At 46.2% G+C, this 25,000-nt stretch overlaps 1 protein-coding gene across 5 annotated transcripts in view; it reads left to right on the top strand.

Annotated features, from left to right (window-relative positions):
• The window catches only part of LOC115818567 (protein MTSS 1), a 52,155-nt gene that overhangs the window by 11,175 nt on the left and 15,980 nt on the right, over window positions 1–25,000 (top strand). For 4 of the 5 annotated variants that reach the window (XM_030781971.1, XM_030781970.1, XM_030781967.1 and 1 more), the window contains exons 4-6: window positions 21,928–22,012; window positions 22,923–23,014; window positions 23,376–23,450. In XM_030781971.1, the coding sequence (XP_030637831.1) occupies window positions 21,928–22,012; window positions 22,923–23,014; window positions 23,376–23,450 (252 nt within the window). Of the gene's footprint in view, window positions 1–13,560; window positions 13,603–21,927; window positions 22,013–22,922; window positions 23,015–23,375; window positions 23,451–25,000 lie in introns of those variants that run through there. The other variant, XM_030781972.1, reaches the window with a different exon arrangement.

The following is a 25,000-nucleotide window of genomic DNA, read 5'->3' as shown; positions in this document are numbered from 1 at the left end:
AAAGGCTTTCCAGCAATTACCATCTCTAGGTTTTCGTCATCAGTGACGCACAAGGAAAAGCTCCATCACACACAGCCGGGGCTGAGGAGAGAAACATCTCTCATTTGGTAGTGGGGGGGGGGGGCTAGAGGGATGGGCGAGCATGCACCGTTTCCATGGTAATGGCTCAGCAAGACGACGACCCCTTCTATTCTTTTTGGGGGCAGGGGGTGGGGGTGTTCTGTGTGTCGTTCTATAAGCCACCCCATTAGACAAAATCACACGAATTAAACACCACATATATCCAGTGACGATGCTGTATTTTTGTGTGCCCCACCCCCTACCCAAATCCTGAAGTCCCCCCCTCCCTCCTCCCCGTAGTTATTGGAGAAGGCTTATATTAAACCATATAGCCTTGGATTAGGCCACCGTGTGTCTGAGACACCCTGCTGTACAGCGGAGTCAGTCAATAGACTGACAGGATGGAAAAAGCCTTGGAGAGGCAGTCAGGAGTTCAGAGAAGGAATGTTCTAGAACAGATCTGACAATCTAGTGAAAGTCTCGCTGAATCTGTAAAAATTCTAAAGCTAAATGGTCGTCTAGTTTACACGACAGTGGTTTTTGCCGTTTGCGTCCAGTCGGACAGCGATACCTTTGGCTGCATCTCAACGAGTCGAGTTAGGCTTTAGCTCCGGTTGGGTGGGACAGTACTGGTCTTGTGCCGTCCTCTGATTACCCAATAACACAACTGCTTCATCCTGGAGGATCATACCCCCCACCGCCACCCCTTTTACAATAAATGACTGTCCCAAAAAACCTCTCTTCTCCATCACAATGTTAGCCAACAGAGTCATGAAAGCCAGCAGACAGCTCCTAGTTTTACGTGTGGTGTTGAAACTCGCGTTAAAAAGCATCACCACCCAAAAAAAAACAATCAAACTTGGCAAAGACCAGGCTCTCGTACAGTGTCCCCATAAATCGCCTCTTTCTTTTGCTGACTGGAGGAGTTTAGCGACCGAGCGCAAATGTCACGAGTAAATCCGAGAGGAACGCGTGCGTTTGGCCACGGGGCGCCAAGTTATCCGATATGTTTTTACAGATGCTCCGTGTCAGCTTTGCGCGGCAGGAATGCGGCCTCATCCTTAATTTGAAGTTTTTGGGGAGGGAGGGAGGACAGGAGAATGATTAGCGTATACGACCGCTCTCCCCGTATTTCACCGTCAAGTGCTAACGTACGCTCAGCCCTTTTTTCTTTTTTCCCCTGTCTTTTTTTTTTTATCTCCAGCAGTTTATGAACTTTGCGTCTTATGACGGGATCAGAGTTTCAATGCCGACATCAATAAAAAGCCAGTCTAACCTCAGAACGGGGTTTTAATTGCGTTTATATCACGGCATGGGCCTCGGTCATTAGTGGACCCAAAAGTGCTGATATGAATCGAGGAAGGTCCTAATGATTTTACTTCTCTAGCTTCCTGAACTGATAAAAACTATGACCAAGCAGCCAGCCAACAAACAAACAGCTCACACCACCTACGCAAGTTACGCAAGTTACTGTTTTCAGATCTCAAAAAACAGTCTCTCCAAGGTGCGGCAAAGTTCAGTTTGCAGAGTAAATCTCCCTTATAACCAAAACAGCTGTTTTTTTGGGGGTTTTTTGTAAAAAAGTTAGTCAAATGACAGGGGACTGTCTGCCCCCCCCTTCCACCCCCAAACTGCCACTTCATTTTGAAAAATACTCAGCAGCCATGTATGTTATTTACCTCGGCACGTACGAAATGACGGCGTTTGACGTGTTCGCGTCGCTGTCCGTATTTACGATTCTAACGCGACACGTCACCATCGTTTTAAATTGTCTGTTGACAAAACCGTCAGGAGCAGACTAATCTCGGTGACCCCCCCCCCCCCCCCCCCCCCCCGAGAGGCGCAAGTCAACGGCCGTTTCCTTATCGCATTTCTCAACTGTGAAGATTTCAGCGTGCTTTTCCCAACTCGTGTATCGTGCCTCCCTCAGTCCCTGTTTACAGTTTACAGTCATGGAGTCCTGCACCGGCTCAGTAAACGTTGTCATGAAAGAGTCATTTGTACATGATGCACGATATGAAGCTTTCTCTTTCTCTCTCTCTGTTTTTTTTTTTCTTTTCTTTTCTTTTCTCCTCGTTTTTGTTCGTAGCTCTAATCCAGTTTTGAATGGGCAGGACGGGCAGGGGTGTAGAGATTAGTGGATTAGTGAGATTTGCCCGTGGAGATGGTCTGCGTGCTTGCACTTAACTCCTGCATTTAAACGCCTGCGCACGTGAAATCGGAGGAGCCCTGCACCTCCTGACAGGAGTTGGAGAGAATTTCAACAAGAAAGGTCTTGTTTGCTTTGGCTCCGAACGGAGAGTGAGAGAGAGCGCCAGTTGTCATCAGATTAAAAAAAAAAAAAAAAAAAAAAGAGAGACAGAGAGGAAAAAAAGTTTTTAGTGGGAGGGAATTTGTTAGAAAGGGAGATGTTAATTCCTTAATCTTGACCAATCAAAGAGGGAGAAGCTGCCGTTATTGTCTCTTAGTGTTGTTGAAATTCTTGTTTTTTTTGTAATTTTTTTTTTTTTTGTGGGCAACACAATAGTTCTGTGTTCTGCTTCTCTTGTTTTGTTTTGTTTTGTTTTCCTTTCTTCCTTTCTTTTTCTTTTCGGTCCTGTCAGTCACTTTTTCACTCATCACATTCAAAATCTGAAACCCTCTCTCTCTCTCTCTCTCTCTCCCTCCCTCTGTTTCGCTCACTGTCACTCTCTCGCTCTCTCTCTCTCTCTCTCTTGTTTATATCTGTCATCCTTACATACCTTTTTGTGTCTGTTTTCAGACTTTCTCTCTCTCTCTCTCTCTCTCTCGCTTGCTCGCTTTCTTGTTTACATCTGTCATCCTTACCAACCTTTCTGTGTCTGTTTTCAGACTTTCTCTCTCTCCCGTTCTCTCTCTCTCTCTCTCTGTGCAAAGCCGCATGGATCGTTCACTGCAACGTCATTAATTATTTAATTGGATTTTCTCAGATTCGATTAAATAATTAAGCAGTAGCTTGGAGATTAGTCCTTGGCTACACACACACACACACACTTTTTCTAAGGCTCACAGCACATAGAGTAAACATGCTCAGGTCTCCATGCGTTCCATACTCTGGCTTGTTTTGATCTTCTTACAGTGAATCGCTGTCTTGCGTGTGCTCTGAGAGGAGACCTCTTAAACAGTCAGCTGACCATCGCTGGCCAGTAAAAAAAAACCAAAATTGTGCCAAAGAGGAATTCTTTCAACCAGTTATTTTTTTTTTCTTTGTTTTGAATCAGCACAGAGCCCTGTTCCTTTTTTCCATAGATGCTGATTGCTCTGTAGATCATATCCCCCCCCCCCCCCCCCCCCCCCCCCAAACGTCTAGTTGTTCCTTGTGGGAGCTGCTCAATGGGCCTGTGTGCGCGCCTGCCTAAACAGTTTGACTCAGCTTTGTCTCTTTGTGAATCCAGAAGCCCGTGGCCGAGAAGTCATTTCACTGGAGCTACTGTACAAAATAAAACAAAAAATACAGGGAGGCCTTTGTAAGGGCTCTCTCCATTAGAATCAAGTCCCCGCTGCCCCCCCCTGCCCCCCCCTTTTGCTCCCCTTTGCTCATGTCAATTGATGAGAGTTCATGTGCAGTGGTTGAGAACAAATGGGAGAGAATGAAGTCATGCCTCTGAAATGGAGAGAAGGCAAAGAAAAAAAAAAAAAGGAAAGAAAAAAAAAAAAAAGAAGAAGAAGATGAGGTCCGTGATGTGTCTAAGCCCCGACGGGGCCCGTTCCCTGCCAGACCCAGCTCCGACCAGCTCTGGAATCTTGGCTGTCAATCGGAGGCCCTCGGGAAAACGGAACAGGATCCCACTGTATCCCGGGCTCCCTCTCGACAAGTCTGTAGGCTGTAACTCGGAATGAAAAAAAGGAAAAGAAACAGAAACCTGGGACACCAGGACAGCCCGCTGCCGTCTGGATGGTGCAGACCTGAAACAGCGTTCGCCGTTGTTAATGGGGAAAAGAGAACATTTTGAGCAGGATTTTTTTTTTTCCTACTTTGAAATCATGCCTTGATGTAAATGTCTTTAGTCAGCATATAAAAACTTACTTACTGACTTCCACTGCTGAACGTGCAAAAAACAGGGGGGGGGGGCAGGAAACATGCTGGTGGTTAAGGTTTATTGGGTTCATTGAGGCACTTTTCATTTGTTTATTTAGGAAATGAAGATGTTCACCAATTTGGTTTACATAAGCTTTTGTTGGTTACACAGCTTTAAAAAAAAAAAAAGGCCCACACCCCTGTCCGCCCACCCAATGTACCTCCTTAAACTGAATGGTTAAAGGAGAGGTGTCTGGCATAAATCTTTGCATTTGCTCTGCATTGGTGCCTTTGCATAGGACAGGAGTTCTCTGTGTCTGTATGAATGGCCCTGAGGACGTGAGCCAGAAAACATGTTTGTCTCTCTGTCTCTGTCTCTCTCCCTCTCTGTCTCTCTCTCTCTGTCTCTCTCTCTCTCTGTCTCTCTCTCTCTGTCTCTCTATCTCTGTCTCTCTCTCTGTGTTTCTGTGTTTCTGTCAGCGCCTCAGATGAGCTCAGACTCGTTGAAGATACTTACATTTCAGGGGAAACCTGTTTTTTGTTTTTTTTGTTTTTTCTCCTCTGCCTCCGACTCCTCTATGTCTTTCCATCTCTGGAAATCATCTGATGACAGTTATGATGATGATGATGATGATGATAATGTCGGCTATGACTCACTTGTTTTGTGTTGCGCTCTGAATAGCATATTTACCACGAAGGCAAGCGTAAACAGTTTATTCTTCGTTTGTTTGCAACGCCTGAGGTTTTATCTGGTGCGGGGACAGCCGTTTGGAGAGAAGCGCGGCTCTTTTGATCTGCAGGACCGTGCAGGTCCCTCAACTTTTCTTCTGCACGTCGTATATGCAGTTTACCGCCCGGTTGGTCCCGGCCGCCGATCGCGCCCGGAAGCTTGTGTCGAAAACAGAGTTCATCAAGAATGGCAGTACAGTCAGTTAATGCGAATGGAGGTTAATCGAAGTTTTCGATGTTCAGCATCTCCGTATATATGTGACGGTTAAAATCTGTTGTTCAGTGTAGTAACGATAAAGTAAGTCTTAATTGACTGTCAAACAAAGGCTGCACGTCATCAGTGCATATGTAAGCACTCACGGAGAGATGAAAGGCTTTGGGCCTGTATTACATTTCCAACCAAACGCTACGAGGTTCATATCTGAGCGTTCCAGAGAGGGCGCGGGGAAGGGTGAGCTTCGTGCAAAAGACGAGAGCGCGTCTTGCGGTGTCTCGGGTGATGAGTTTACAGTAAACAAAACTCTCCTGTCTGAAAGATCTCAGGGGCTCTCTGAGGTTACTCGTCCTCCCCGTAACTCGCGTCCGCCCCGACGATTCGCCGCAAACCACCGGAGACGAGCTTTGTGCGGAATGAGCGCGGCAGACGTGAACATGTGTTGCGTCTGAAGAAACTGTCATTATGTCGATTAATATCTCCGTGTCCAACAAGGATACCACGCTGGCTACGCTTCGGTGCCTGTTTTTTAAACCCTCCTTGAAGTAGCTGCATATAGATTTCCAAAGATGTGTCCAAAACATCCATCCAATCAGAGGCAGGCGGAGCAGCCTCGTGTCAGTTTGGTAAACATGTTTACCCTCCTAACTGGGCCCCTCTTTTTTTCTTTTTTTTTTTTTCCCCGCAAATATTTTCGTTTGAAAGAGTGAGTCGCTGGGAAGGAATGGGACGGATCCCACACATTCTTCCGAACCAACCCCCCCGCACCCCTCCTACCCCCCCCCCCCCTTTTTTTTTTCTCTATCACAACCAACTATGTATAAATGAAAGCAATCTTAGCCCGACCCAGTGACGTGACTGGGTGAATACGAGATTCGTCAACATGGCCAGACTCTCTTGAGCGGTGTATCTGTCCCGCTGAGTGACCCCTGAAGAATACTCTGTGTGTGTGTGTGTGTGTGTGTGTGTGTGTGTGTGTACACACAGCTATGTCGGCGGGGCAGCAGTCTCTGAGAGTAGGTTCGTGTACAGTTGGCAAGTCCGTGAACCTCAGATCTCAATAGTTGTGGTTTTCCTTGGTTGGTATTTTTACTGGTCAGAGAGACACTCAGACATAGCAGCAGACTTTCGAGGCCTTGTGTTGACAGATGAATCATTCAGCTGAAAGGCTGCTTTAAAAAAAACAAAACAAAACAAAAAAAAAACCCAGCCTTGCTTAGAACAACCCTGCCTTAGAATGAATGAGAATACAGTGTGCTTTTTTTTTTTTTTTCTCTCAGTAGACTAAAACATACACGTCCAAAAACACACAACTGCAGAATGGCCCACTCAATACAGGCGTCATCAATGCGTGAGCTCCAAGTCATTGTGCTCTACGTCTGATGCCTTTGTGATTCCAGAGAAATTTAGTGCCACCCCCCCCCCCCCCCCCTTCTTTACATGCTCTTAGCAGTATGGTGCTTTTTTTTTCCTCTTCTCTCAGAACACATAGGACTTTTAATATCTAATCAGCCTAAACTGAATGTGGAGGAGTTAGTCTACTGCACGAGCCTCTTGACTGTCACGAGTCGTTTACCCTGGGAACTGCCTCGGTGCCTTGGTTTTGACTGTAAACAAACTTAATTGAATGTAGCTCACCCCGAGTCCAGAGTCCACACGGCTTAGAAAAGGTCAGTGGCCTGTCTTAGAAGTCAGTGGGCCGTCACTGAACTTCAGTTAGTCTGTGTGTGTGTCTGTGTGTGTGTGTGTGTGTGTGTGTGTGTGTGTGTGTGTGTGTATATATTTTACCAAATTTCAGATGGGTGTTAAGGTGAAGGTAATCACCACGTCTTTTTTCCCAAGTGCAGCTGGTGACACTTCTACACAGCTCTTTGTGATGTCATAATCACGTGTGCCGTTCATGTGTCCATGGTTACCATTGACCAATCGCATTCCACGTCCTCTCATTCTGATGCCGCAGACTTTGACTCCTGTCCTACGTGAACGAACGCACGTCGTCATTGGGCTTCAATGCTGTTGTTGTTATGCTGGTTTAAAAGGTGGGGGGTGGCGGGTGAGGGGGGGCAGCTATAGACACCTGAGTAGAACTGCATCTAATTACCACGCTGTACCTCTTCAAATGCAAACGGAATCGTCACATTTATTTGTAAGACACTTTTCAAGCACACAGTGAAAACTGTTGGACGGTGGACATATGCCAGAGCAGCCACCGTTGTCGTTATTATCATCTTAAACGCAGACAGATGCACGCTGCCAAAACGCAAAGTCCATCAAAACATGTTGTGAGATGTTTTAAAAAAAAAAAAAAAAAAAGGGAATTGAAAAAGAGAGAGATCTCTGATGTAGCACTCATCCGTTGCTCTGTGGAATCCGTTGATTGAAAGACCATTCGTTTTTTTTGCCAGACTCCTAAACTGAGATGGTGGACTCACTGACCCTCTGAGGGGGGCCTGGTGACGCCACCCAGGGGGGGGGTGATGTGAGAGGGGTTGGTGTTGGAGGGAGTTAATGAGGACAGAGGAGCCTGTTTCTCGCCCATGCGTTCACCCCTCACATGGCACAGGGACACGGTTCCCCTCTCCGCCCAACACGGGCCCTGTCGGCCCGGCCCGGCCGCTGCCTGTTCATCATCAGGGGGACAGAGCCAACCAGAAGGACAAGCAATTAAACATTTAATAGGTCAGAACAGACAAAAGATACCTCAAGGCTGATTTACACCGTGGCCTGGATCTCTGCGTATTGTGTTTTTTTTTGGTTTTTTTTTTCCCCCAGATTTACTGTCTGATTGATTTTGTGGAACAGCTCTTTGGGACTGAGGCCACTGGTGAAATTGTTGGGGGTTTTTTTGGGGGGGGGGGGGGGGGTTTTGAAGCTGTTATTGATTCAAGTTTGTTGTGTTGGTAACAATGAACTGATTTTCACACCGTGGCTTTCACTTGATCAAACTTCAGTATGTCTGTCTCTCCTCTCTCTCCTCTCTCTCTCTCCCCCTCTCTCTCTCTCTCTCTCTCCTCTCTCTGTCTCCCTCTCTCCCCCTCTTTCTCTCTCTCTCTACCCCTCTCTCTCCTTCCTTCCATCTCTCTCTTCCGCATATGTACAGAATCTAGCTCGTTATTGCATTAAATAAGCTCTCTGTCGTTTTCTCGGGGAAACATCTTGTGGAAGGTCCTGCCAAACCCCAGATTAACTGCCATGAATGATCAGTCTGTCTTTGTGACTGCCAGACACAGCATGGCAAACGCTAAATATGATGATTTATATCAAAAGGATGAAGAAATCACATCCTTTCTTGCAGTAGTTAGCGCTGTTATGGCTCTGGAAATTGTCACTCTTTTTTTTTTTCTTTTTCTTTCTTTCTTTCTTTTTTTTTTTGCTTCTCACAGCATGACAAATTACCAGCAGAAAATCTATGTTAATTAAACCATTCGTCAAAACCGTTTTTTTTTGTTGATGTTGTTGTTATTGTTGTTGGCGTTATTTTTGTTTGTTTTTAACACATAGCATTCTAAGAACCAGCCTTTTAACGTGAGATGCAGTGAATTCTTCGGGGGCCAAAATGCGCGGTAAAATCTTAATTCAGATCAGTCAAGATACATTGACCTATGTAAGAAACCTTTCGAGTCGTCTTTCTCTTCGCTGTTGAGCCTAAATTCTCTTGTCAATTTGTTTGCCTTTCCCCCCCCCCCCTCTCTCTCTCTCTCTCTGTGGACACACTTTGTCACGCTATCCCTGGCAGCCGTTCACTGGTGGCAAAACCAAATGTTTGAATAGCAGGCTAAACGCCGTGCTAACTCTGCTAACTTTCCTCCCTTGGATTTTTGGACACTTTTTAAGCACAGGTTGTTCTTTCAAGGACATGGTCTGTTTTAGGGACGGTGCCGTGGCTTCGTGAAGGTTTGGGACGAGAACGAGTTTTTTTTTTCTCTCTCTCTCTTTCGCTCTCTTTTTTTTCCCCTCTCCATGTGTACATGGGGAGAGCTCAGCCGTCCGTTCCTTACCTGGGCCGACCATCTGCCGATGAAACGGAGCCTTTCGACAGGCCAAAAAAGCAGGACTCTCTTCAGAGCGCTGTGTACGCAGAGGACTCTGGCCCGAACCCCAAACGCACTGTTACACCCTCATTAAAGCCCTTTTCAGGCCGGTGACGAACTGCAGTGGCATGTCCACGCACAGCGGGACCACTCTTGGTTGAGACGCGAACACGTGTTGGCTGAGGCCTTTGTTCGAGAATTCTCTGGGCCGCGTCGTGGAGAGGCTAAAAGCAACGTGAGCCACGGGCCCGTCTTTCGCGGGATAATCAGATCGGAGAGCCAAAACATTGGCCCCACTGTCCGCGAGCCGTCGGGAATGAATGGCTGGCGACGCCTAAGACGACGGCCCAGGGATAACTGGGGGAACACGCAGACCCTTTGACAGGCTGCGTGCGCTGTGAGTCGCCAAAGATCGCCAAGAAGAGGCTGTTATTACCGGGACAAGGCCTCGCTCTGTAACGGATGCGACCGTCAATATCCGCTTGTTTTGGCCTCTAATTATGACAACAAACGCCTTTACAATAGGCTGTTCACGGCTTGAATGGTCAGACGTCGGGTGGGGTGGGGTTGGGTGGGGGTGAGGTGAGGTAATGGTGGTAATGATCTGTGGGGGGAGGAGGAGGGGGGGAAGCATAGAAAATGCCCATTCTGGGTTTTTTTGAATCAGTTGCCTTGTCTTTCCCCCCTACAGTGCAAGGGAGGTCTTGTTTTAGAGTGTGGCGGGGGGGCAGCCCACGTGATGGTTAACTGTGTTAAAAGAAGGCGAGTGGATTTGATCGGGCACGATTGTAACATACTTCAGTTTGTCCACTCTGCTGAACTCTCAGGTTGAGACTATAGTAGACTGTAAATACGTCAGTTTAAAACATGATTTATACAGCCTCCAAAAATGGCGTGGCACTTTAGTATGTTTTGCTGTGTTATGTATTTTTTAATATAAGGTTTTAATTTAAGGTTTGTGTCTGTCTGATGGTAACTCGTGGGCCTACTGCATGCACCAGCCATATGCTGTCTGAGGCACGGATCTTGGGACAGCTTTTGCAAAAGGCAGAGATGAGTTTTGAAACCACTCAGTGTAACAGCGCTTTATTAAAAAAAAAAAAGAAAAAGAAAGCCAACCCTGTCTCCCAGGTTATCTGTGGGTATCCAATGTGTTGACATCTGCAGTCCTTCAACACAGGATATCAGTGGCTGTTGTTTATCTTTACAAGGCCTTTCCACGTCCACAAACACAGACCGGCTGGACCCTGAACTGTCCGAAACAACACGCTGGTCCCTCAAATACGCTGCCCCCACTGCACTTCTTCCCGTTTCTCTTCTCCCTGAAGCACCGGGGTGCAAACATTATCAGACTGCTGTTTTGTTTTTTTTTTTCTTTCTTTTTCTTTTCCCTTTTTTTTTTAGAGGGATGTAGACCTTCTGTGAATATCAACACAAGCTTCGAGAAGACGTTTATCTCACACATGTCCATGTGGACGGAGGTGACCTTCACCCGTCTAGCAGGCGTCCTGTTACCGTGGAGACGGCATGAGATTTCATATAGCAACATGCTAATGGCCATTAATTGTCCTTGAAAGTTTTTTTGTTGGTCTCTGCGTTACATAAAATGCCTGGCCTGTGCTCAGCTTAGGAAGACTTCATAAAACGCTCTTGTTTCGGTCTTCCCACCTCATTCGCACTTTGATCCTCAGTATCTAGTTCATAGTCTTTATTAATTATTATAAGCGGTGCACTCTCTCTCTCTCTCTCTGTCTGTATCTCTCTCTCTCTCTCTGGGATATTTCACCGCTGGCACACTGGAGTGTGTGTGTCCCACATAATCCTGTCTCTGAAATGTGTGTCAAATGCAGACGGATTAAGAGAAGTGGGCCACTTTGGCCCAGAAAAGGAGGGGGGTCGTTCAGGAAGCTTGCAGAATGGGGTTTGGAACGCCGCTGACATATCACGTGACACGAGGCCCCAAGTTCCGGCACGATACAACCGTCAGAATGCTACAGCCGGGGGACCAGTGGAAATGATGTGGCTGTCAGGGAAGGGCTTTGACCAACAAGGGTCTTTGAGGTTGAAAAACCATAACCCGCAGTGAGAGACACTGGAAGCGCTTTGTGCGCTTACAGTGCGTTTGCGCGTTATTCCAGTGGCGACTTCCAAACAGTTCATCTCCTTTATTTTGCATGTGTCGTAATTGTCATCCACACAGCGAGCAGTTATCGTCATTTGAAACCTACGTTGGACCTGTATTTTATGCAAATGCCAACGTGGAATTTGTACGTAAGGAATGTACAGATAAGAACACTGAAAAGCTCTCTTTCGTCATGTTGAAGGAACGGACGCATACGTACATGAGCGTGAAGATTAGGTTTCGATGTAAACAAATCCCGCTTAGATGAAGTGAAAATGTAGTCTGATGACATGCTTAAGGTAGGAAACTGAGGGGTTATGAGTAGATGCTGAAGGCAAATCAGCCCTACGCGTTATCGAGCATTCAGAAACTGATGATGAATGAGCTGGAGCTTTTCATAGACTTGATCGATTTTCCTCCTTCCAAATTTAACACCTTAATTATTTACCATGTGGAATTATGTTTCTGAAGACACGGCTGAACTCACTGACACTGATCAGATTTGATAAATCCCTTGCTGACCTATTTTTCTACCTTTTTTTTTTTTTTTTTTTTTTTTTAAACCCTATCCCGAGATCATGTCACAGCAATTTCTCGGCAGTTTTGCCGAAGGTATCCAGAAATGTCTCTTATTCATATTTAAAAAACCCCCAAACAAACAAACAATTTGCCGACGTGTTAAAAACACATTCAGTTATTAATTCGTCTCACCTTGTTTTTTTTGTTTGTTTGTTTGTTTGTTTATTTGCTGACATGAATGTGCGGTATCTGCTGAAGCTGAGATCGAACGCTGAGTAGATTCCGTGCGAGGCGAGCTGTCGGAGATGCTAACCAGCTAGCGTAAGAGAAGATGCTGACACAGCACAGTGTGAAACTAGCACACTGCTCTCAATGTGTCACAAGTCCTCACTTCTCCACTTCCCTCTACACCCAGCACCAACTTTTACCCCTCTTAAATCCTTCTGTTTAACATAGCGGGACGGATTTAAGAAGCTTACCCTGCATTTGATCGACTGCCTTGTTTCAAATAGCTGATGTCTGCGAATAGAACGCCACGTCAGTCTTATTCACGGTCCGGAGAACACGATTTTATCAGTGTGAACAAGACGGATCGGGCTTGCAGGCCGTGGAAGATGTTGATGAACAGCTGTTAGGACCAGGAAGGGGGGGGGGGGGGGGGGGAATCAGACCCAGATATTTACAGTCAGTCTGAGCAGAGGACTGATTGACTGGGGAAGGTAGAGCACTGACAACATTCATCAGTCTGGACGGCTGCCAAGTGTGTTATAGCTGCCTTGACGCTTTGAAGCCAAACTAATGTCCTTGACAAAAAAGAAAAAAGAATTGGATTTGTAATCCACATCTCAGACACGTGGCCCCTTTACCTACCTACAGTTTTCCATCTTGTATTTTGTCCATTGACCATAGTAGAAAACCCATGGAAAACAGACTTCTCCGTGGTCAGGTTAGTGAGAGGGCTCACAATCCAAGTCGCTCCACTCAAGTTCCTTCATAGTATCAAGGGCGTCCGTCCATCACAGGCATCTGTCAAACCTGGAAACCTTGAAGCTTCTCGTCTGCTCTGTTCCCAGGGCTGCGTCGACTCCAGCCTGTGCCTTCTTGTCGGCTGGCAACTGTCACAAGTGCCACGCCGAGTCAAGTCAGCATATTCTGGCTCAGCAAGTGTGTGTGTGTGTGTGTGTGTGTGTGTGTGTGTGTGTGTGTGTATGTATGTGTGTGTGTGTGATGTTTACGTAATGCACAGGAGGGTGTGATCTGCATGTCCCACAAAGCCAAGCTTCTAGTCGCCACCTGTCTCTGTCTCTGACTCTCGAGGTGTGGCCAGAGAGAGAGAGAGAGAGACTGTCAGCTGCTGCTAATGCTGATAGAAGGGCAGTTCCCAAGGATCCTAATTAAAGAGCCTATATGTAGAACACATGTAGGCCATTACTGGTTCTGTCCTTCTCTGTCATTAACACGCCAAAACACAGCGCTTGTTGTTGCTTTGTTGCTTCGAAAAGGTCCTAAAGAATCTCTTGTCTTTTTTTTTTTTTTTTTTTTTTTTGCCACGACGCAGGACAAAACGTTCAGCAGCTTGCCCCAGCAGAAGGGGATCCACCCATGAGGTGGGACACCCTGCCAGTTGTTCAATGCGTGTTGTTTTTTCTTGTGGGATCAGTTTCAACGGTTCCCAAAAAACTGTGTTCTGATTTTTTTTAATTTTTGTTTTTGTTTTGAAATATCATTGATTGCACAGAATAAAGGATATTACTCGGGCCATGCTCCTGTACCTACACAAAACACAATCTTTTTCTTTCTTTCTTTTTTTTTCCCTTGTTTGGCTGTGTATGCATCCCTGATGACTAGACGACCAGGAGAGTTGGCTGAGTTAACGAGGACAGTCACCATGGTGGGTGGGAGTGGAGTGGGATGGGGGGGGTTGCATGATTTGTCTCCATTCATAGTTAAATGAACATAGGTTGCCTCAAGGGTAAATGTAACCCAATTTGTCATGGCTGTCAGAACCTTCACGTCACCTCTGTCCGCTGCCACAGACGATGACAATATTGTGGCTGCAGACCCTGTCCCTGTCCTCCCCTCCCCTGGTTGTCCAATTTATGATTTTAGATCGAGACAGATTCGCCTTTTTTTTTTTTTTTTTTTTCCCGTTTCACCGTGCTCCTCGAGGTTGCATAAAATATACGCCTCGTAGTGATGTTCCTCTTGAGCTGGCTCCAAACTACCGAGATGCATCACCTGCAGTTCATTTTGGTACAGCTATTGAGCTATTAATCATAGATGTATTTTTTCTTTTCTTTTTTTTTTCTTTTCTCTTCCCTCTCTCTCCGAGTCCTGTTTGCTGACCTCAGAAACACTCCGACTGCAAGTTCGCTTCTGTTGGCGTGGGCCCCACAGGGGTCGTAACAGAAGCTAATACAGACTTTATGACATGCAAGTATCACGGAGCCGTGAGCTATCCTCGACTGGACAGGAGGGGGTTTTTTGAGGTAAAAGTTAGCAGCCCACAGCTGCAGAGCAGAAGCAAGAATGTAATCTCAACAAACTCTGTGTGTATGTACTGTTTAACAGGCCCTTGATTTTCTTGCTCCTCTAATTTGCAACCAAATAGATGGCTGTCTGCCACAGTGTAGGGGCTGTTATCGGGGGGGTGGGGTGTGGTGGTGGTGGAGGGGGGGAAAAGGGGGGGGGCAGTTGGCCTCTGGAAATGGGGAACATCTGTGCAGTAGACCTCGGGGGCCATGTACAGGGCTCCACCGTGACCCGCTGGAACGACAAAGGAAGGCTCTCTTAACCCAGTGGACTGCTCTTTAGGATCGATACGCCAACGTGTGTAATGAGCGGAAAGTGGGGGGATCGTTAAGAGGTTTTCATTAAGGGAGAGGGGTTCGGGGTTGGTGGGTTGGTCCTGATCTGAGATCAGTTATGTCTTGAGAAGAAATGCGTCTTAACGTTGCGTGATGTTTTTCACTGTATGTTGCTCTGCCTTTCTTTGCGTTTGTCCGATCGACCGCAGCCAACAGTGGCTGGATTACCACTGAGAAACAGTCTTCCCGAAACTCTACCCGACGCTATTTACGATTATGCAACGATTTTGTGACAAAAGAAACTATAGTCCAGGCGTTTTTTTTTTTTTTTCCCTCTTTTCCCTCCACAAACACAATCTCCTTTGATACAGGATATTTGTACACTCCACTACCGCAACAGATAACCCCCATTTAGCTTTAGCAGCTCCGTCATATAGTTTCATTGAAAGCATCCTGTGTGTGGGTGTGCGAGCCGGTATCAGTGTCGGTTTCAGTGAAACCCTGCTTACCTTATCTAGGCTAATGCTCCTCAGGATCTGTTACACGCGGGAGCTGCCTAGCCTCCGAAGCCAAAGCCGTATTCGGTGTCGCCATCCTAAGGTGGCAAGGCTAATCTCCGATTTCACTAATTGGATTGTGGCACTAAGACGCCAACAAAGCAGCTAACTAGCTGATAATTACGGTTGGGCTCAGGCTTGGCGGTTTGAACTGTGACACAGGGAGGGAGAGAGAATGTCGCCAGTGCTTGAATTTGTACCGTGACAATAATTAAGACGGTCTCCCACACCCGAAATGAATGTCATCCAATAAGGTGCCCCGTGTAGTAACATTTAAAGAGAATTTATGACTTAGTCACTGCCCAATCACGTTTCTTCCCCCTGGCGGAACGATGTTCTCCCTACCGATGCTTTTCTCTTTCCATAATCCTCAGGCATTTTTCTGCGCTTGTGTCATCCTGCATTTGGCGGGAAAATGTACGAGGGCTGAAAAAACACGTCGGGGGTGTTGACAGCTGGAGTATTAAGCTAGCATCGAAAGTTATGGATGGGTAAACCTCGGCCCGGTCCCCTGTTGGCCGGGGGGGGGGTGCAGATTCGGAACGTCTGAACGTCTAGATTTGGAAACGCTACAGCAGCGTCGCTGATGACCTAATCACCCAAAAGTGAGTGACAGCTGCCAAAAACAGCTGCCCACCTTCACTCAGCAACAGCGTCGCATTCACATTCTCATTCTATTCTGCACAGCTGTTGCTTATTATGGGATGCTCACCTGCCGGTCTAGGGGGTTTTAGGGAATTGTCTGACAGGACTAGACTTCTTGTCGTTCAGCTAAGCGCGAATGAGTCTGCGGAACCCAGACATTGTCGTTTTGCGACATTTGCTTTCCGAGCCCATGGAGCATCCAGCGGTACGGATCCTATGAACTCTGGGTAATCTGACAAAGTGACTGAGGGCGATAGCTGTAAGAGGACTTCAGCTTTGGTGCACTGGAAGAAACTATAGAAATTGAGATACTTGATTACGGAATTAGCTTCCCGTGGGCGTCTCTTGGTGACAATCAGGGCTCTTGTTGGAGAGATCAGTGGAAAATTACCATGGACAATGGACAGTTATGTAAAAATGCGCAGCTATTGACAGAGTTCTTTCTCTCTCTCTCTCTCTCTCTCTCTCTCTCTCTCTCTCTCACTCTCTCTCCCCTGCTCCCTTGTAACATATACTCTCTCTGTTTCCTGCTCTCCATAACTTATAGACTACCACAAACAGGCGAGCAGAAAAATCGCTGGTGTTGTACAGTAGAGTGAATTGGATGATGCAGTCATACGGTATGAGAGACAAATACATCTGATTGGTCGCGGGACGTAGGTTCTCAGAGTGGAGTTCATTTTTTCCTCTGCTTTTTTTCTTTTGTAAACCATTCATCTTTGTCTTTGCTTTTGAACGGAGTCCTCTTCTTCTTGTTCAATCCAAAATATCATGTGGCATTTTCGATAAATGTTTTAGATGTTTACGTTTAAAAGTATTTATCGAGCTATCTGTTTAACATCATCTGAATGTGCTAGCTGTCTTTTGATCTGAGTTCCTTTGAATATGGGCTGTACTCCTCAGAAAAATCCTGAAATGGTTTGATTGCTGCCCCAGGCATTGGCTATGTCCCTTGTGTTTATGCACAGAACACTCTCATCCTCTGAATGATGTTGTTATTGGGAAACTAAATGTTGGGTTTTGACAATCAAATTAAACGGCTCGTCGTCCACATCATTTCCTCTCGACCCGTCAGACGACTCTTCGAAAAACGAAAAACTCTCTCTCTCTCTCTCTCTCTCTCAAAAAAACCCCCATTTATTTGCTCCTTTTAATGTGGATGTAAACTATACAAAGTAATAATATTTTCACGCCTGTCTTTATTATTTGTAATGGCCTGTTTTATACTCTGGGGTTTTTGGAAGGAGCTTCAGTCTCAGAGGATTCATTTTCCCTAAACCCCCCCCGACTCACCCCTGCTCATGTCCTCTATGCTTTCGTTGGCACATGAGTGTCACATACCAGGACCACTCCTAGAGCACAGCAGGGCCCTGTCACCTCAGTCAGAAATCCCCCCCTCCCCTCCCCTCCCAAACTGTAAACTGTCTCTAATCCAGTAACCTCGCCACTTTACCTACTTAAGACAAAAAGGCCAAGCAGTGCACTGACCGCAGATTTATCCTGATGCTGGTTGTGTCTGCGTTTTTGTTTTTATTTTTGGGTGTGTTGTTGTAGCCCAGCTGCTATTGAAATCATGTCATGTTAAGCTTAGGCTATGTGTATGTATTTTTGCTGCAATGAGTAGGCCAGTCACAATTGGTTGGTTGGGGTTTTTTTTTTTTGTTTTGTTTTTTTTTCTTTATTGGCTCTGTTTGCTAGTCATGGGTTGAAGACTCAGCGTTTGTTTTAGAATGGCATTTTTCACTGGTGATATTTGGAGCCTTCCTCCCCCCCGTTGTAATCATCCTTACTTCAAAGAGAATTGGCAATGGTAGCTACAGAGAGAGAGACAGAGAGAAGGGCAGAGAGAGAGAGAGGGAAGGAGAGAGAGAGACAGAGAGAAGGACAGAGAGAGAGAGAAAGAGGGAAGGAGGAAGAGAGAGAGAGAGAGTCAGAGAGAAGGAGAGAGGGAAGGAGAGAGGGAAGGAGAGAGAGAGAGAAGGACAGAGAGAGAGGGAAGGAGAGAGAGAGAGAGAGAAGGACAGAGAGAGAGAGAAAGAGGGAAGGAAGAAGAGAGAGAGAGAGAGACAGAGAGAAGGAGAGAGGGAAGGAGAGAGAGAGAGGGAAGGAGAGAGAGGAGAGAGAGAGAGGGAAGGAGAGAGAGAGAGGGAAGGAGAGAGAGAGGGAAGGAGGGAGAGAGAGAGGAAAGGAGAGAGAGAGAGAGAAAGAGGGAGAGAGAGAGAAAGAGGGAAGGAAGAAGAGAGAGAGAGAGAGACAGAGAGAAGGAGAGAGAGAAGGACAGAGAGAGAGGGAAGGAGAGAGAGAGAGAGGGAGAGGAGAGAGAGAGAGAGGGAAGGAGAGAGAGAGGGAAGGAGAGAGAGAGAGAGAGAGAGAGAGAGAGGGAAGGAGAGAGAGAGAGAGAAGAGGAGAGAGAGAGAGGGAGAGAGGGAGAGAGAGAGGGAGAGAGAGAGAGAGAAAGAGGGAGAGAGAGAGAGGGAGAGAGGTGTGGTGTGGTTGCTGCATTGCTGCAGCGTTGACACAGTCTCGCGTCACTAGCTATTTATAACGACTGTCACTCCATGCATCTGCTGCTGGGGAGGGAGATGGCAATTGGAGCCCAATACCACAGATATTTATAGCCTGAGTGAGGGGGGGGGCCAGATCTGGAGTCTCGAGCTCCAGACACTGGCCCTTAAAATACATCGCCCCCCTCCTCATCGTTGGCTGGCTGGCTGGCTAAGGCCTAGCCTAGCGTGTTAAGATAGCAGTCCTCTCTGTGCCACTTACCACATTTTTACTCCCGTGTGTACAGTTTGTCTTTCGATGTGTCAAAGTGAAGTGCCCCAACTCCCCCCCGACCCCTACTCTGCTGCCCAGTGCATGTAGTTACCATTCTGGGAAAGTCTGTCGCTTTTAGAGGGAGAAAACAGAGCCGCTCTGGCTTCGCACACCGGAATGTGCCGCGCTGGAACGGCTAGCGGCGGGAGTCAGGGAGTCAATGTAGTCTCTCCCAGGCAATACTAGAAAGCACAAGACGTCTCCTGCAGCCTGCTGTCGTTTCCACAGAAACCAGTATACCAGTAATCATGGTCAACACGGCGGGAGCTGCCATCCGCAACACCGCGTGGACGTGTGCTACAAGACGCTAAAAAAAAAGCTCCGTTCGAAATCACCTCGCTCCCCTGGCTCACTGTGGTGTTTTTTTCTCTCGCTAAATGATGGGGAGAAATCATTTTTACGAGTTTGTTTTTGTCAAAGAATGAAAGAGCCGTTTGGACTTACTACAGTGTTGATACTCAAGATTCCCTGACGGGGTTTTTTTTGTGGCCTAGGTGGAACGAGCAAACCTCTGATTCTCTTGCCAGATTACGATGGGGTTTTATATGTTTATGGAAAAAGCGCAAACAAGGAATTAAAATCCAAAACAAGCATTTGCCTCCCACACACTTTGATAACTGACTTTCTAATCTTGGATCTCCATTGCTGTCTTAACTTGTCCTACGTCTGAGGCAGGAATAGAGATGAACTGATTAAACGGAACGATGCATCCACTCAATGTAATCTCTCAGATTGAAAAAAACAAAAACAAAAAGGTGGAAAGCCTCTCGTTCTAGTCAGAGATTTAAGCACCAGACCCCCTTCTGTCTAGAGCTGCGAACTTTTCACTGGGGCTGTATTTGACATTTGTTTGTGACTGATATGAAAAGAGGACTTGTACCGTCCACCGCTAGAGTCATTTCAACGACTGCACTGGACTTTGGGAACTTAATAGAACAGTCTTAAAGCAGCCTATAAATCACTGAGAGCTACTGCTAAAAAGAGAGGGAGAGAGAGAGAGAGAGAGAAAGAAAGAGAAAGAGAGTACTTACTGTTTAAGTGAGAATAGTCCTCCTTTTGAGTGGAGATAGGGCCGCGTTGTGAGAGTGGATTGAGTGTTTGGAGGAGGAACAAGACTTAGCCTTGTGTCTGACTGCTCGATGAATGAACTGTTAGTTTAAGGACGGTAGACTATAGGAAATGAATTGATTGACAGCGAACGATTAGAATTCATAAGAAGCTGAATCGCTAGTTTGTTTCTCTCTGACCACAGATCAATGGAGAAAAGCAATGAATGGACTATTTATTCAGTGCCACCCTGTTCCTGCCCTGGTTTATGCCTCTAAAAAATACAACAGAACCTTTTCTCCCTATATATTCCTCCCTGAACCTCCAAATATACTAGCATTTAAATTTCAAGTTGTTGTGCGTCTGAAAAACAAAACGAATTTTTTTTTTTTCAAGTCTTAATATGATTTCAGTTGTACGGTTGGATGGAGTTAGTTGCATTTTCTTTTTACGTAGGTTACATTTCTATATAATTTATCCTTTAGCTTTATGCATGCAGGCTTTTCAGTAAGAACCCAGCTCAGCACTGTATGCAGACCTCAGTATACAACAGTGAAAAGGCCCTATCACTATAGCGCTGATTGGGATGGTGGTTTTGACTTTCCCTGGGGCGCTTTGTGCCGAGAGGCCCAGATGCCTTCCCAGTCCCCTTCACACGTGGGTGTCTCCTTCACACACAGGCCCTGGAAGCAAAAGGTCTTTCAAGGATCATACTGAGAAAATTCACTGCTGTATTGTCTGTTGAAAGTCGAGGAGATTTGTGTGTCTGTCTCTGTCTGTGTGTGTGTGTGTGTGTGTGTGTGTGTGTGTGTGTGTGTTTGGGGTGAATGAACATTGAATTTGAAGTTGATTTCTAGAGCTTCAGTGGGATTTGGTTGGTTTTGGACTGTGAATAGGGGTGGGGGTGTTTTTCCTTTTTTTTTTTTTTTTTTTTTTTTTTAATATGTGGGGGTCGGGGGGAGTTAAAAGAACCTTTCCATCTCTCTTTCCCAAACAACAGAGGGCACAAAAGCAGTTTGTCACTTTTAGGCCGAAATTGAAAGTCAGGTCCCCGCTGTGTCGGCCATTCATGGCCTGTGAAGAGCAGCGCTCGTACGATAGTGGGGGGGGGGGGGGCGTTCAGACTGCTCCAGGAGGCCTCACAAAAGCCAGCCGCCCGTCACTGTCAGCCTCTTCTGTCTGAGAGCTGCTCCTCTCACCCCAGACCTGGCCCCCTTGTCTGGGGCCAACTGCTCAGACGTCGCTGGTTGTATTTCTCTTACGTGTCATCCGGATCTCTGGGACGCTAGACGACAGGAACCTCTCTCATGTCTTCATTACATCCGATCCGCTTTGCCTTTAAAACGGGAATTCCGATTTGTCAAGAACTTTTTTTTTTTTTTCAATTTCCCTTTAAAACTGGGGGAAGGATATGGCTCCTTCATATTTGGCAAATAATCTTTGTTGGGAATCGTCTTCTCACCCGATTAGCGGAAATACACGAGGGACGCGAGCGTGGCACACTGAGCATAATGCTAACGCGACCGCTCCACTCACTACTGCCAGGTACAGAGAAGCCCATCTGGGATCGCAGTCTCCATAGGGTTCTGCTCCTTTTTATATGACATGCAGCCAAGCTCAGTTCAGATTAGCTTTGAATTAGGACAGCGGTATACCGATACGGTGGCTCTTTTCTCCAGCCCTCAGCGGTTGGGCTAGCTAAGGCAAAAGCAGGGCCGGCCCATTGATGTGGAGGTTAGCTACGCGGAACAAAGGCACGGATGGGCGTCCCTGTCAGGGGACAATGCCTCCGTCTGTGCAGCCAGAGGTCGTCCAGCTGCTCCAACCCCTTATTCTTTCTTTCTTTCTTTCTTTCTTTCTTTCTTTCTTTCTTTCTTTCTTTCTTTCTTTCTTTTTCTGCCCTCGTCTCATTTTGAGGCACTGCGTTCTCTTTGAGAACTCGTCACCCTGAAAGAGTTTGTCAAGCAGGAGTTTGTTTAGGAAACCCATCCAAACTCCTCTTCTTACAGAAACACAAACGATGAGGTCATGCGGCAGGCGAGGACTATTTCTCGCCAGGGTCTCAGAATTAGCACGGGGGCGACGGGTTCAGTTTGGGACATAGATGTGACTGTCGGTGGCTGGTTGTGAAGTCCAGAGGTTGACCCTAGCCCGTTCCGTGCCTCCTGTAGGTCCGTGTCGGACCGCTGTCTCACGGGAAAGCTTCACAGTTAGCGACTTCTTATCAGCCTTTACGTCATGCGGTGCCATCCGCGCTGTAATGCATGACTGTACAGCTCTCTGCGGTTGATCTACGTGCTGTATTTGCTTGAATTTTTTTTTTCCCTTGTTCTTCTTTTTCAGGTGGTACCAGGGATATCGGATCAGCTCTTACTCGGATGTGCATGCGACATCGAAGCATTGAAGCCAAGCTGCGACAGTTCTCCATGTAAATATAGACATTTACATATATACACATATATGTGCGCCCCGTCGCTACTCATTACTGCACTGCATGTATCTGACATGCTGACACCGTGAGAGAGATACTGATAGAGTATGCTTTATTACAGCTGGCAGGCCTTAACTTCAGCGACAGCTGGGAGCCTCAGGGGTGGTTGTTTGTGTTAAAGTGAGATTTTAAAGAGGCTGCTACAGAATGCGAGGAACTCCAGCCAATCTGTCTGTCTCTCTCTCTGTCTCTCTCTCTCTCTCGCTGTCTCTCTCTCTCTCTCTCTCTCTCTCACTGACTCACTCTCTCTCTCTCTCTCTCTCTCTCTCTCTCTCTCTCTCTCTGTCTCTCTCTCCCCTGCCCTACTTGACATTCCTTAAGTGGCACACACATGCAGGACTCCAATTTCGGGAGACATTTTTATTGGAGGGGGGGAATTCCTTGTCCGTCTCCATGGCCCATTCTGCAAATCAGTCACTTGTGGCCAAGCTGTTGGATTTTCCCAGAACGAGAGAGAGGGGGGAAAAAAAAAAAAAGTTTGTAGACAGTTCTAATTTTGACTGGACCTCTCTACAGCTGTCCAGTTTGTAGTAAGCCATGTTGATAGGATAGGGCAGTAAGTGTGAATGATTAACCCAGAAGAAAGCAAACAAGGCAGACTGAATAAGAGAGATGACGTTTGTGTCATCAGAAGCAAACGTAAAAGAATTGACTTTCTGAAGTCAAGCGGGACATAATGTTTGCACAACAGATTGGTTCTCCATTTGTCCAACTATAAAACTTTATGACTGAGCCTGGTGAATCAACACTGAGAATCAGTATTGAATAGCTAGCAACTCATGTTTTATTGTCTCTGTTCATTTGGAGTAACCGTTTGCCTGTCTTTTTGGGTTTCCTCTCATCGCAGGGCTTTCATCGACTGCTTAATTAACCCTCTGCAGGACCAGATGGAAGAGTGGAAGAGAGGAGTGAATACTCTGGATAAGGACCATGCCAAAGGTGTCACAGCCCGGCCCCCTTCCAGTCTAGAATGCAGCAAACTAGAATAAGAGAGATAAAAAGGAAAAAAGAACAGACTCTTTCCAGTCTAGAATACAACGTACTAGAATAATTGATCTAGAAACAATCTAGATACAAGAAATCTGGAAATCTAGGCGTTTTCATTTTATTTATTTATTTATTTATTTTTGTGGAGAGTTGTGCATAGAAACTGAACATTCTCCTTCTGCTGTATTGAGACAGATGAAGACATGAATGAATCAGCATAGATTATTCTAGAACTCTAGAATCTTGAAAGAATCTTGAATACAACCAACACTCCTCTCTGCCCTTCCTCAAACAAACTCTGTATCTCCCACAGAGTATAAGAGGGCCAGGCAAGAAATCAAGAAGAAATCTTCAGACACGCTGAAGCTGCAGAAAAAAGCAAAGAAAGGTAACTTTCCTTCCGACCACACTACACGCGCTTCCCTGTCCCCTCCCACGCACGAGAAATCTGAGATTAAAGTCCTCCGAACCCTGAAAGTTACATAAGAACCATTCTCTGCGGTCGTATAATGGAGATGACAAGGCTCATCCGGTCAGGAGTGAATTGTCATAATGGTCGCTAAACCTTTATCTCTCTGAACGCGCGTATCTGAATGATGAGATGGCGGAACGACTCTCAAAGCCCATTACATAACGTCATTTCGCAAATGCAACAAATGTCTGTGGCCTGAGGCTTTTTCATTTTGTTTATTTATTTATTTATTTGTTCGTTTATTTATTTGTTTTTGTGGAGAGCTGTGCATAGACGCTGAACATTCTCCTTCTGCTGCATCGAGACGGTTGAAGGCATGAATGAATTAGCATAGATTATCGTTATATTACTGTCCCAGAAACCTCAACCTTCCTGCCCGCCCCCGACCTTGGCCACAGAGTACTCCAGAATTTTCTACCTCAGTCTGTTACTTTTCCCAGTGCATGGAAAACTCAGTTTACATGTAACCATGATAGAGTTGGCGTGTGGTTGGCAGACGTACAAAGCAGGTTTAAACCACCATTTGTGGCACAAAAAAAGTGACCTATCATGGAGTTTGTTCTAGATGTCAGTGCCATTTGCCAGGAAGTGCTAGCTGTCTTTAACAAACCGCACCCTCTGTCTGAACCCAAAAGCTTTAATAATAAAACTCCTCACAAAGTTTGAAATACAGCAAAATGCAGCAGGTACGACTTCATCCACTGATTGTACATTAGCATTCTAATAACTTTAGCACGTGTATGAATGTGAACACGTTTCCACCGTGTACAAAAAAAAAACCCAAAGAAAACGGCAGCATTTTGGGTCTGTTCCCGAGGCAGCGGTGGTAGAATAGGAACTCTATTAACGTGAGGATCTGTGGCGTAGAGAGTTATTTCACCGTAACAGAAATCAGACATCATAACCGTCAACGTCAGACGTCAAGGCCCTTGTCACGCACGGGTCTTTTATCCAGCCTCACACCCTCACACCTTATGCCGCTCGCTTTCACTAATTAGTTCCCCCTCTTCATTCTGGAGATGACTTCATTAGTAGAATCAGCCGGCACGTGTCACGGTTTGAGCGCATGCGTACAGACGAGGACCGGACTCTCCTGTACTAAACTCCAATGAGCTTTCTACTGATACACGGCGGCACGGACAGGGCTGTGCTATACTGACTATCGACAATACAGAATCAGTCTTTCACTCGCTGTGATACGAAGCTTATAGACCATGTCAGAACGCCTGTGGCGTTAACAGATTGATGTTAAGCTCTCTTGATTTAATTTGGCAGCGTTCTCTGTTGACGGGGACTGACTTTAAGGTTTATGATATATTCTACATCTGATGACATGTTGTGTCCTTAAGAAAAGTCGCAGTGAGCTGGCGCCAAGGCTGACAGCTTTTTTTAATGTATGTGTTTCCTGTTAACACGAACACAACACACTCTTTGAATTTCAGTGATTCATTCTTCTAATGATGGGC

Source organism: Chanos chanos, chromosome 8 (assembly GCF_902362185.1).
Source record: "Chanos chanos chromosome 8, fChaCha1.1, whole genome shotgun sequence".
NCBI classification, from domain to species: Eukaryota; Metazoa; Chordata; class Actinopteri; order Gonorynchiformes; family Chanidae; genus Chanos; species Chanos chanos.
The sequence above is the reverse complement of the archived record's forward strand: the minus strand, read 5'-3'. Positions and strand labels throughout refer to the sequence as shown.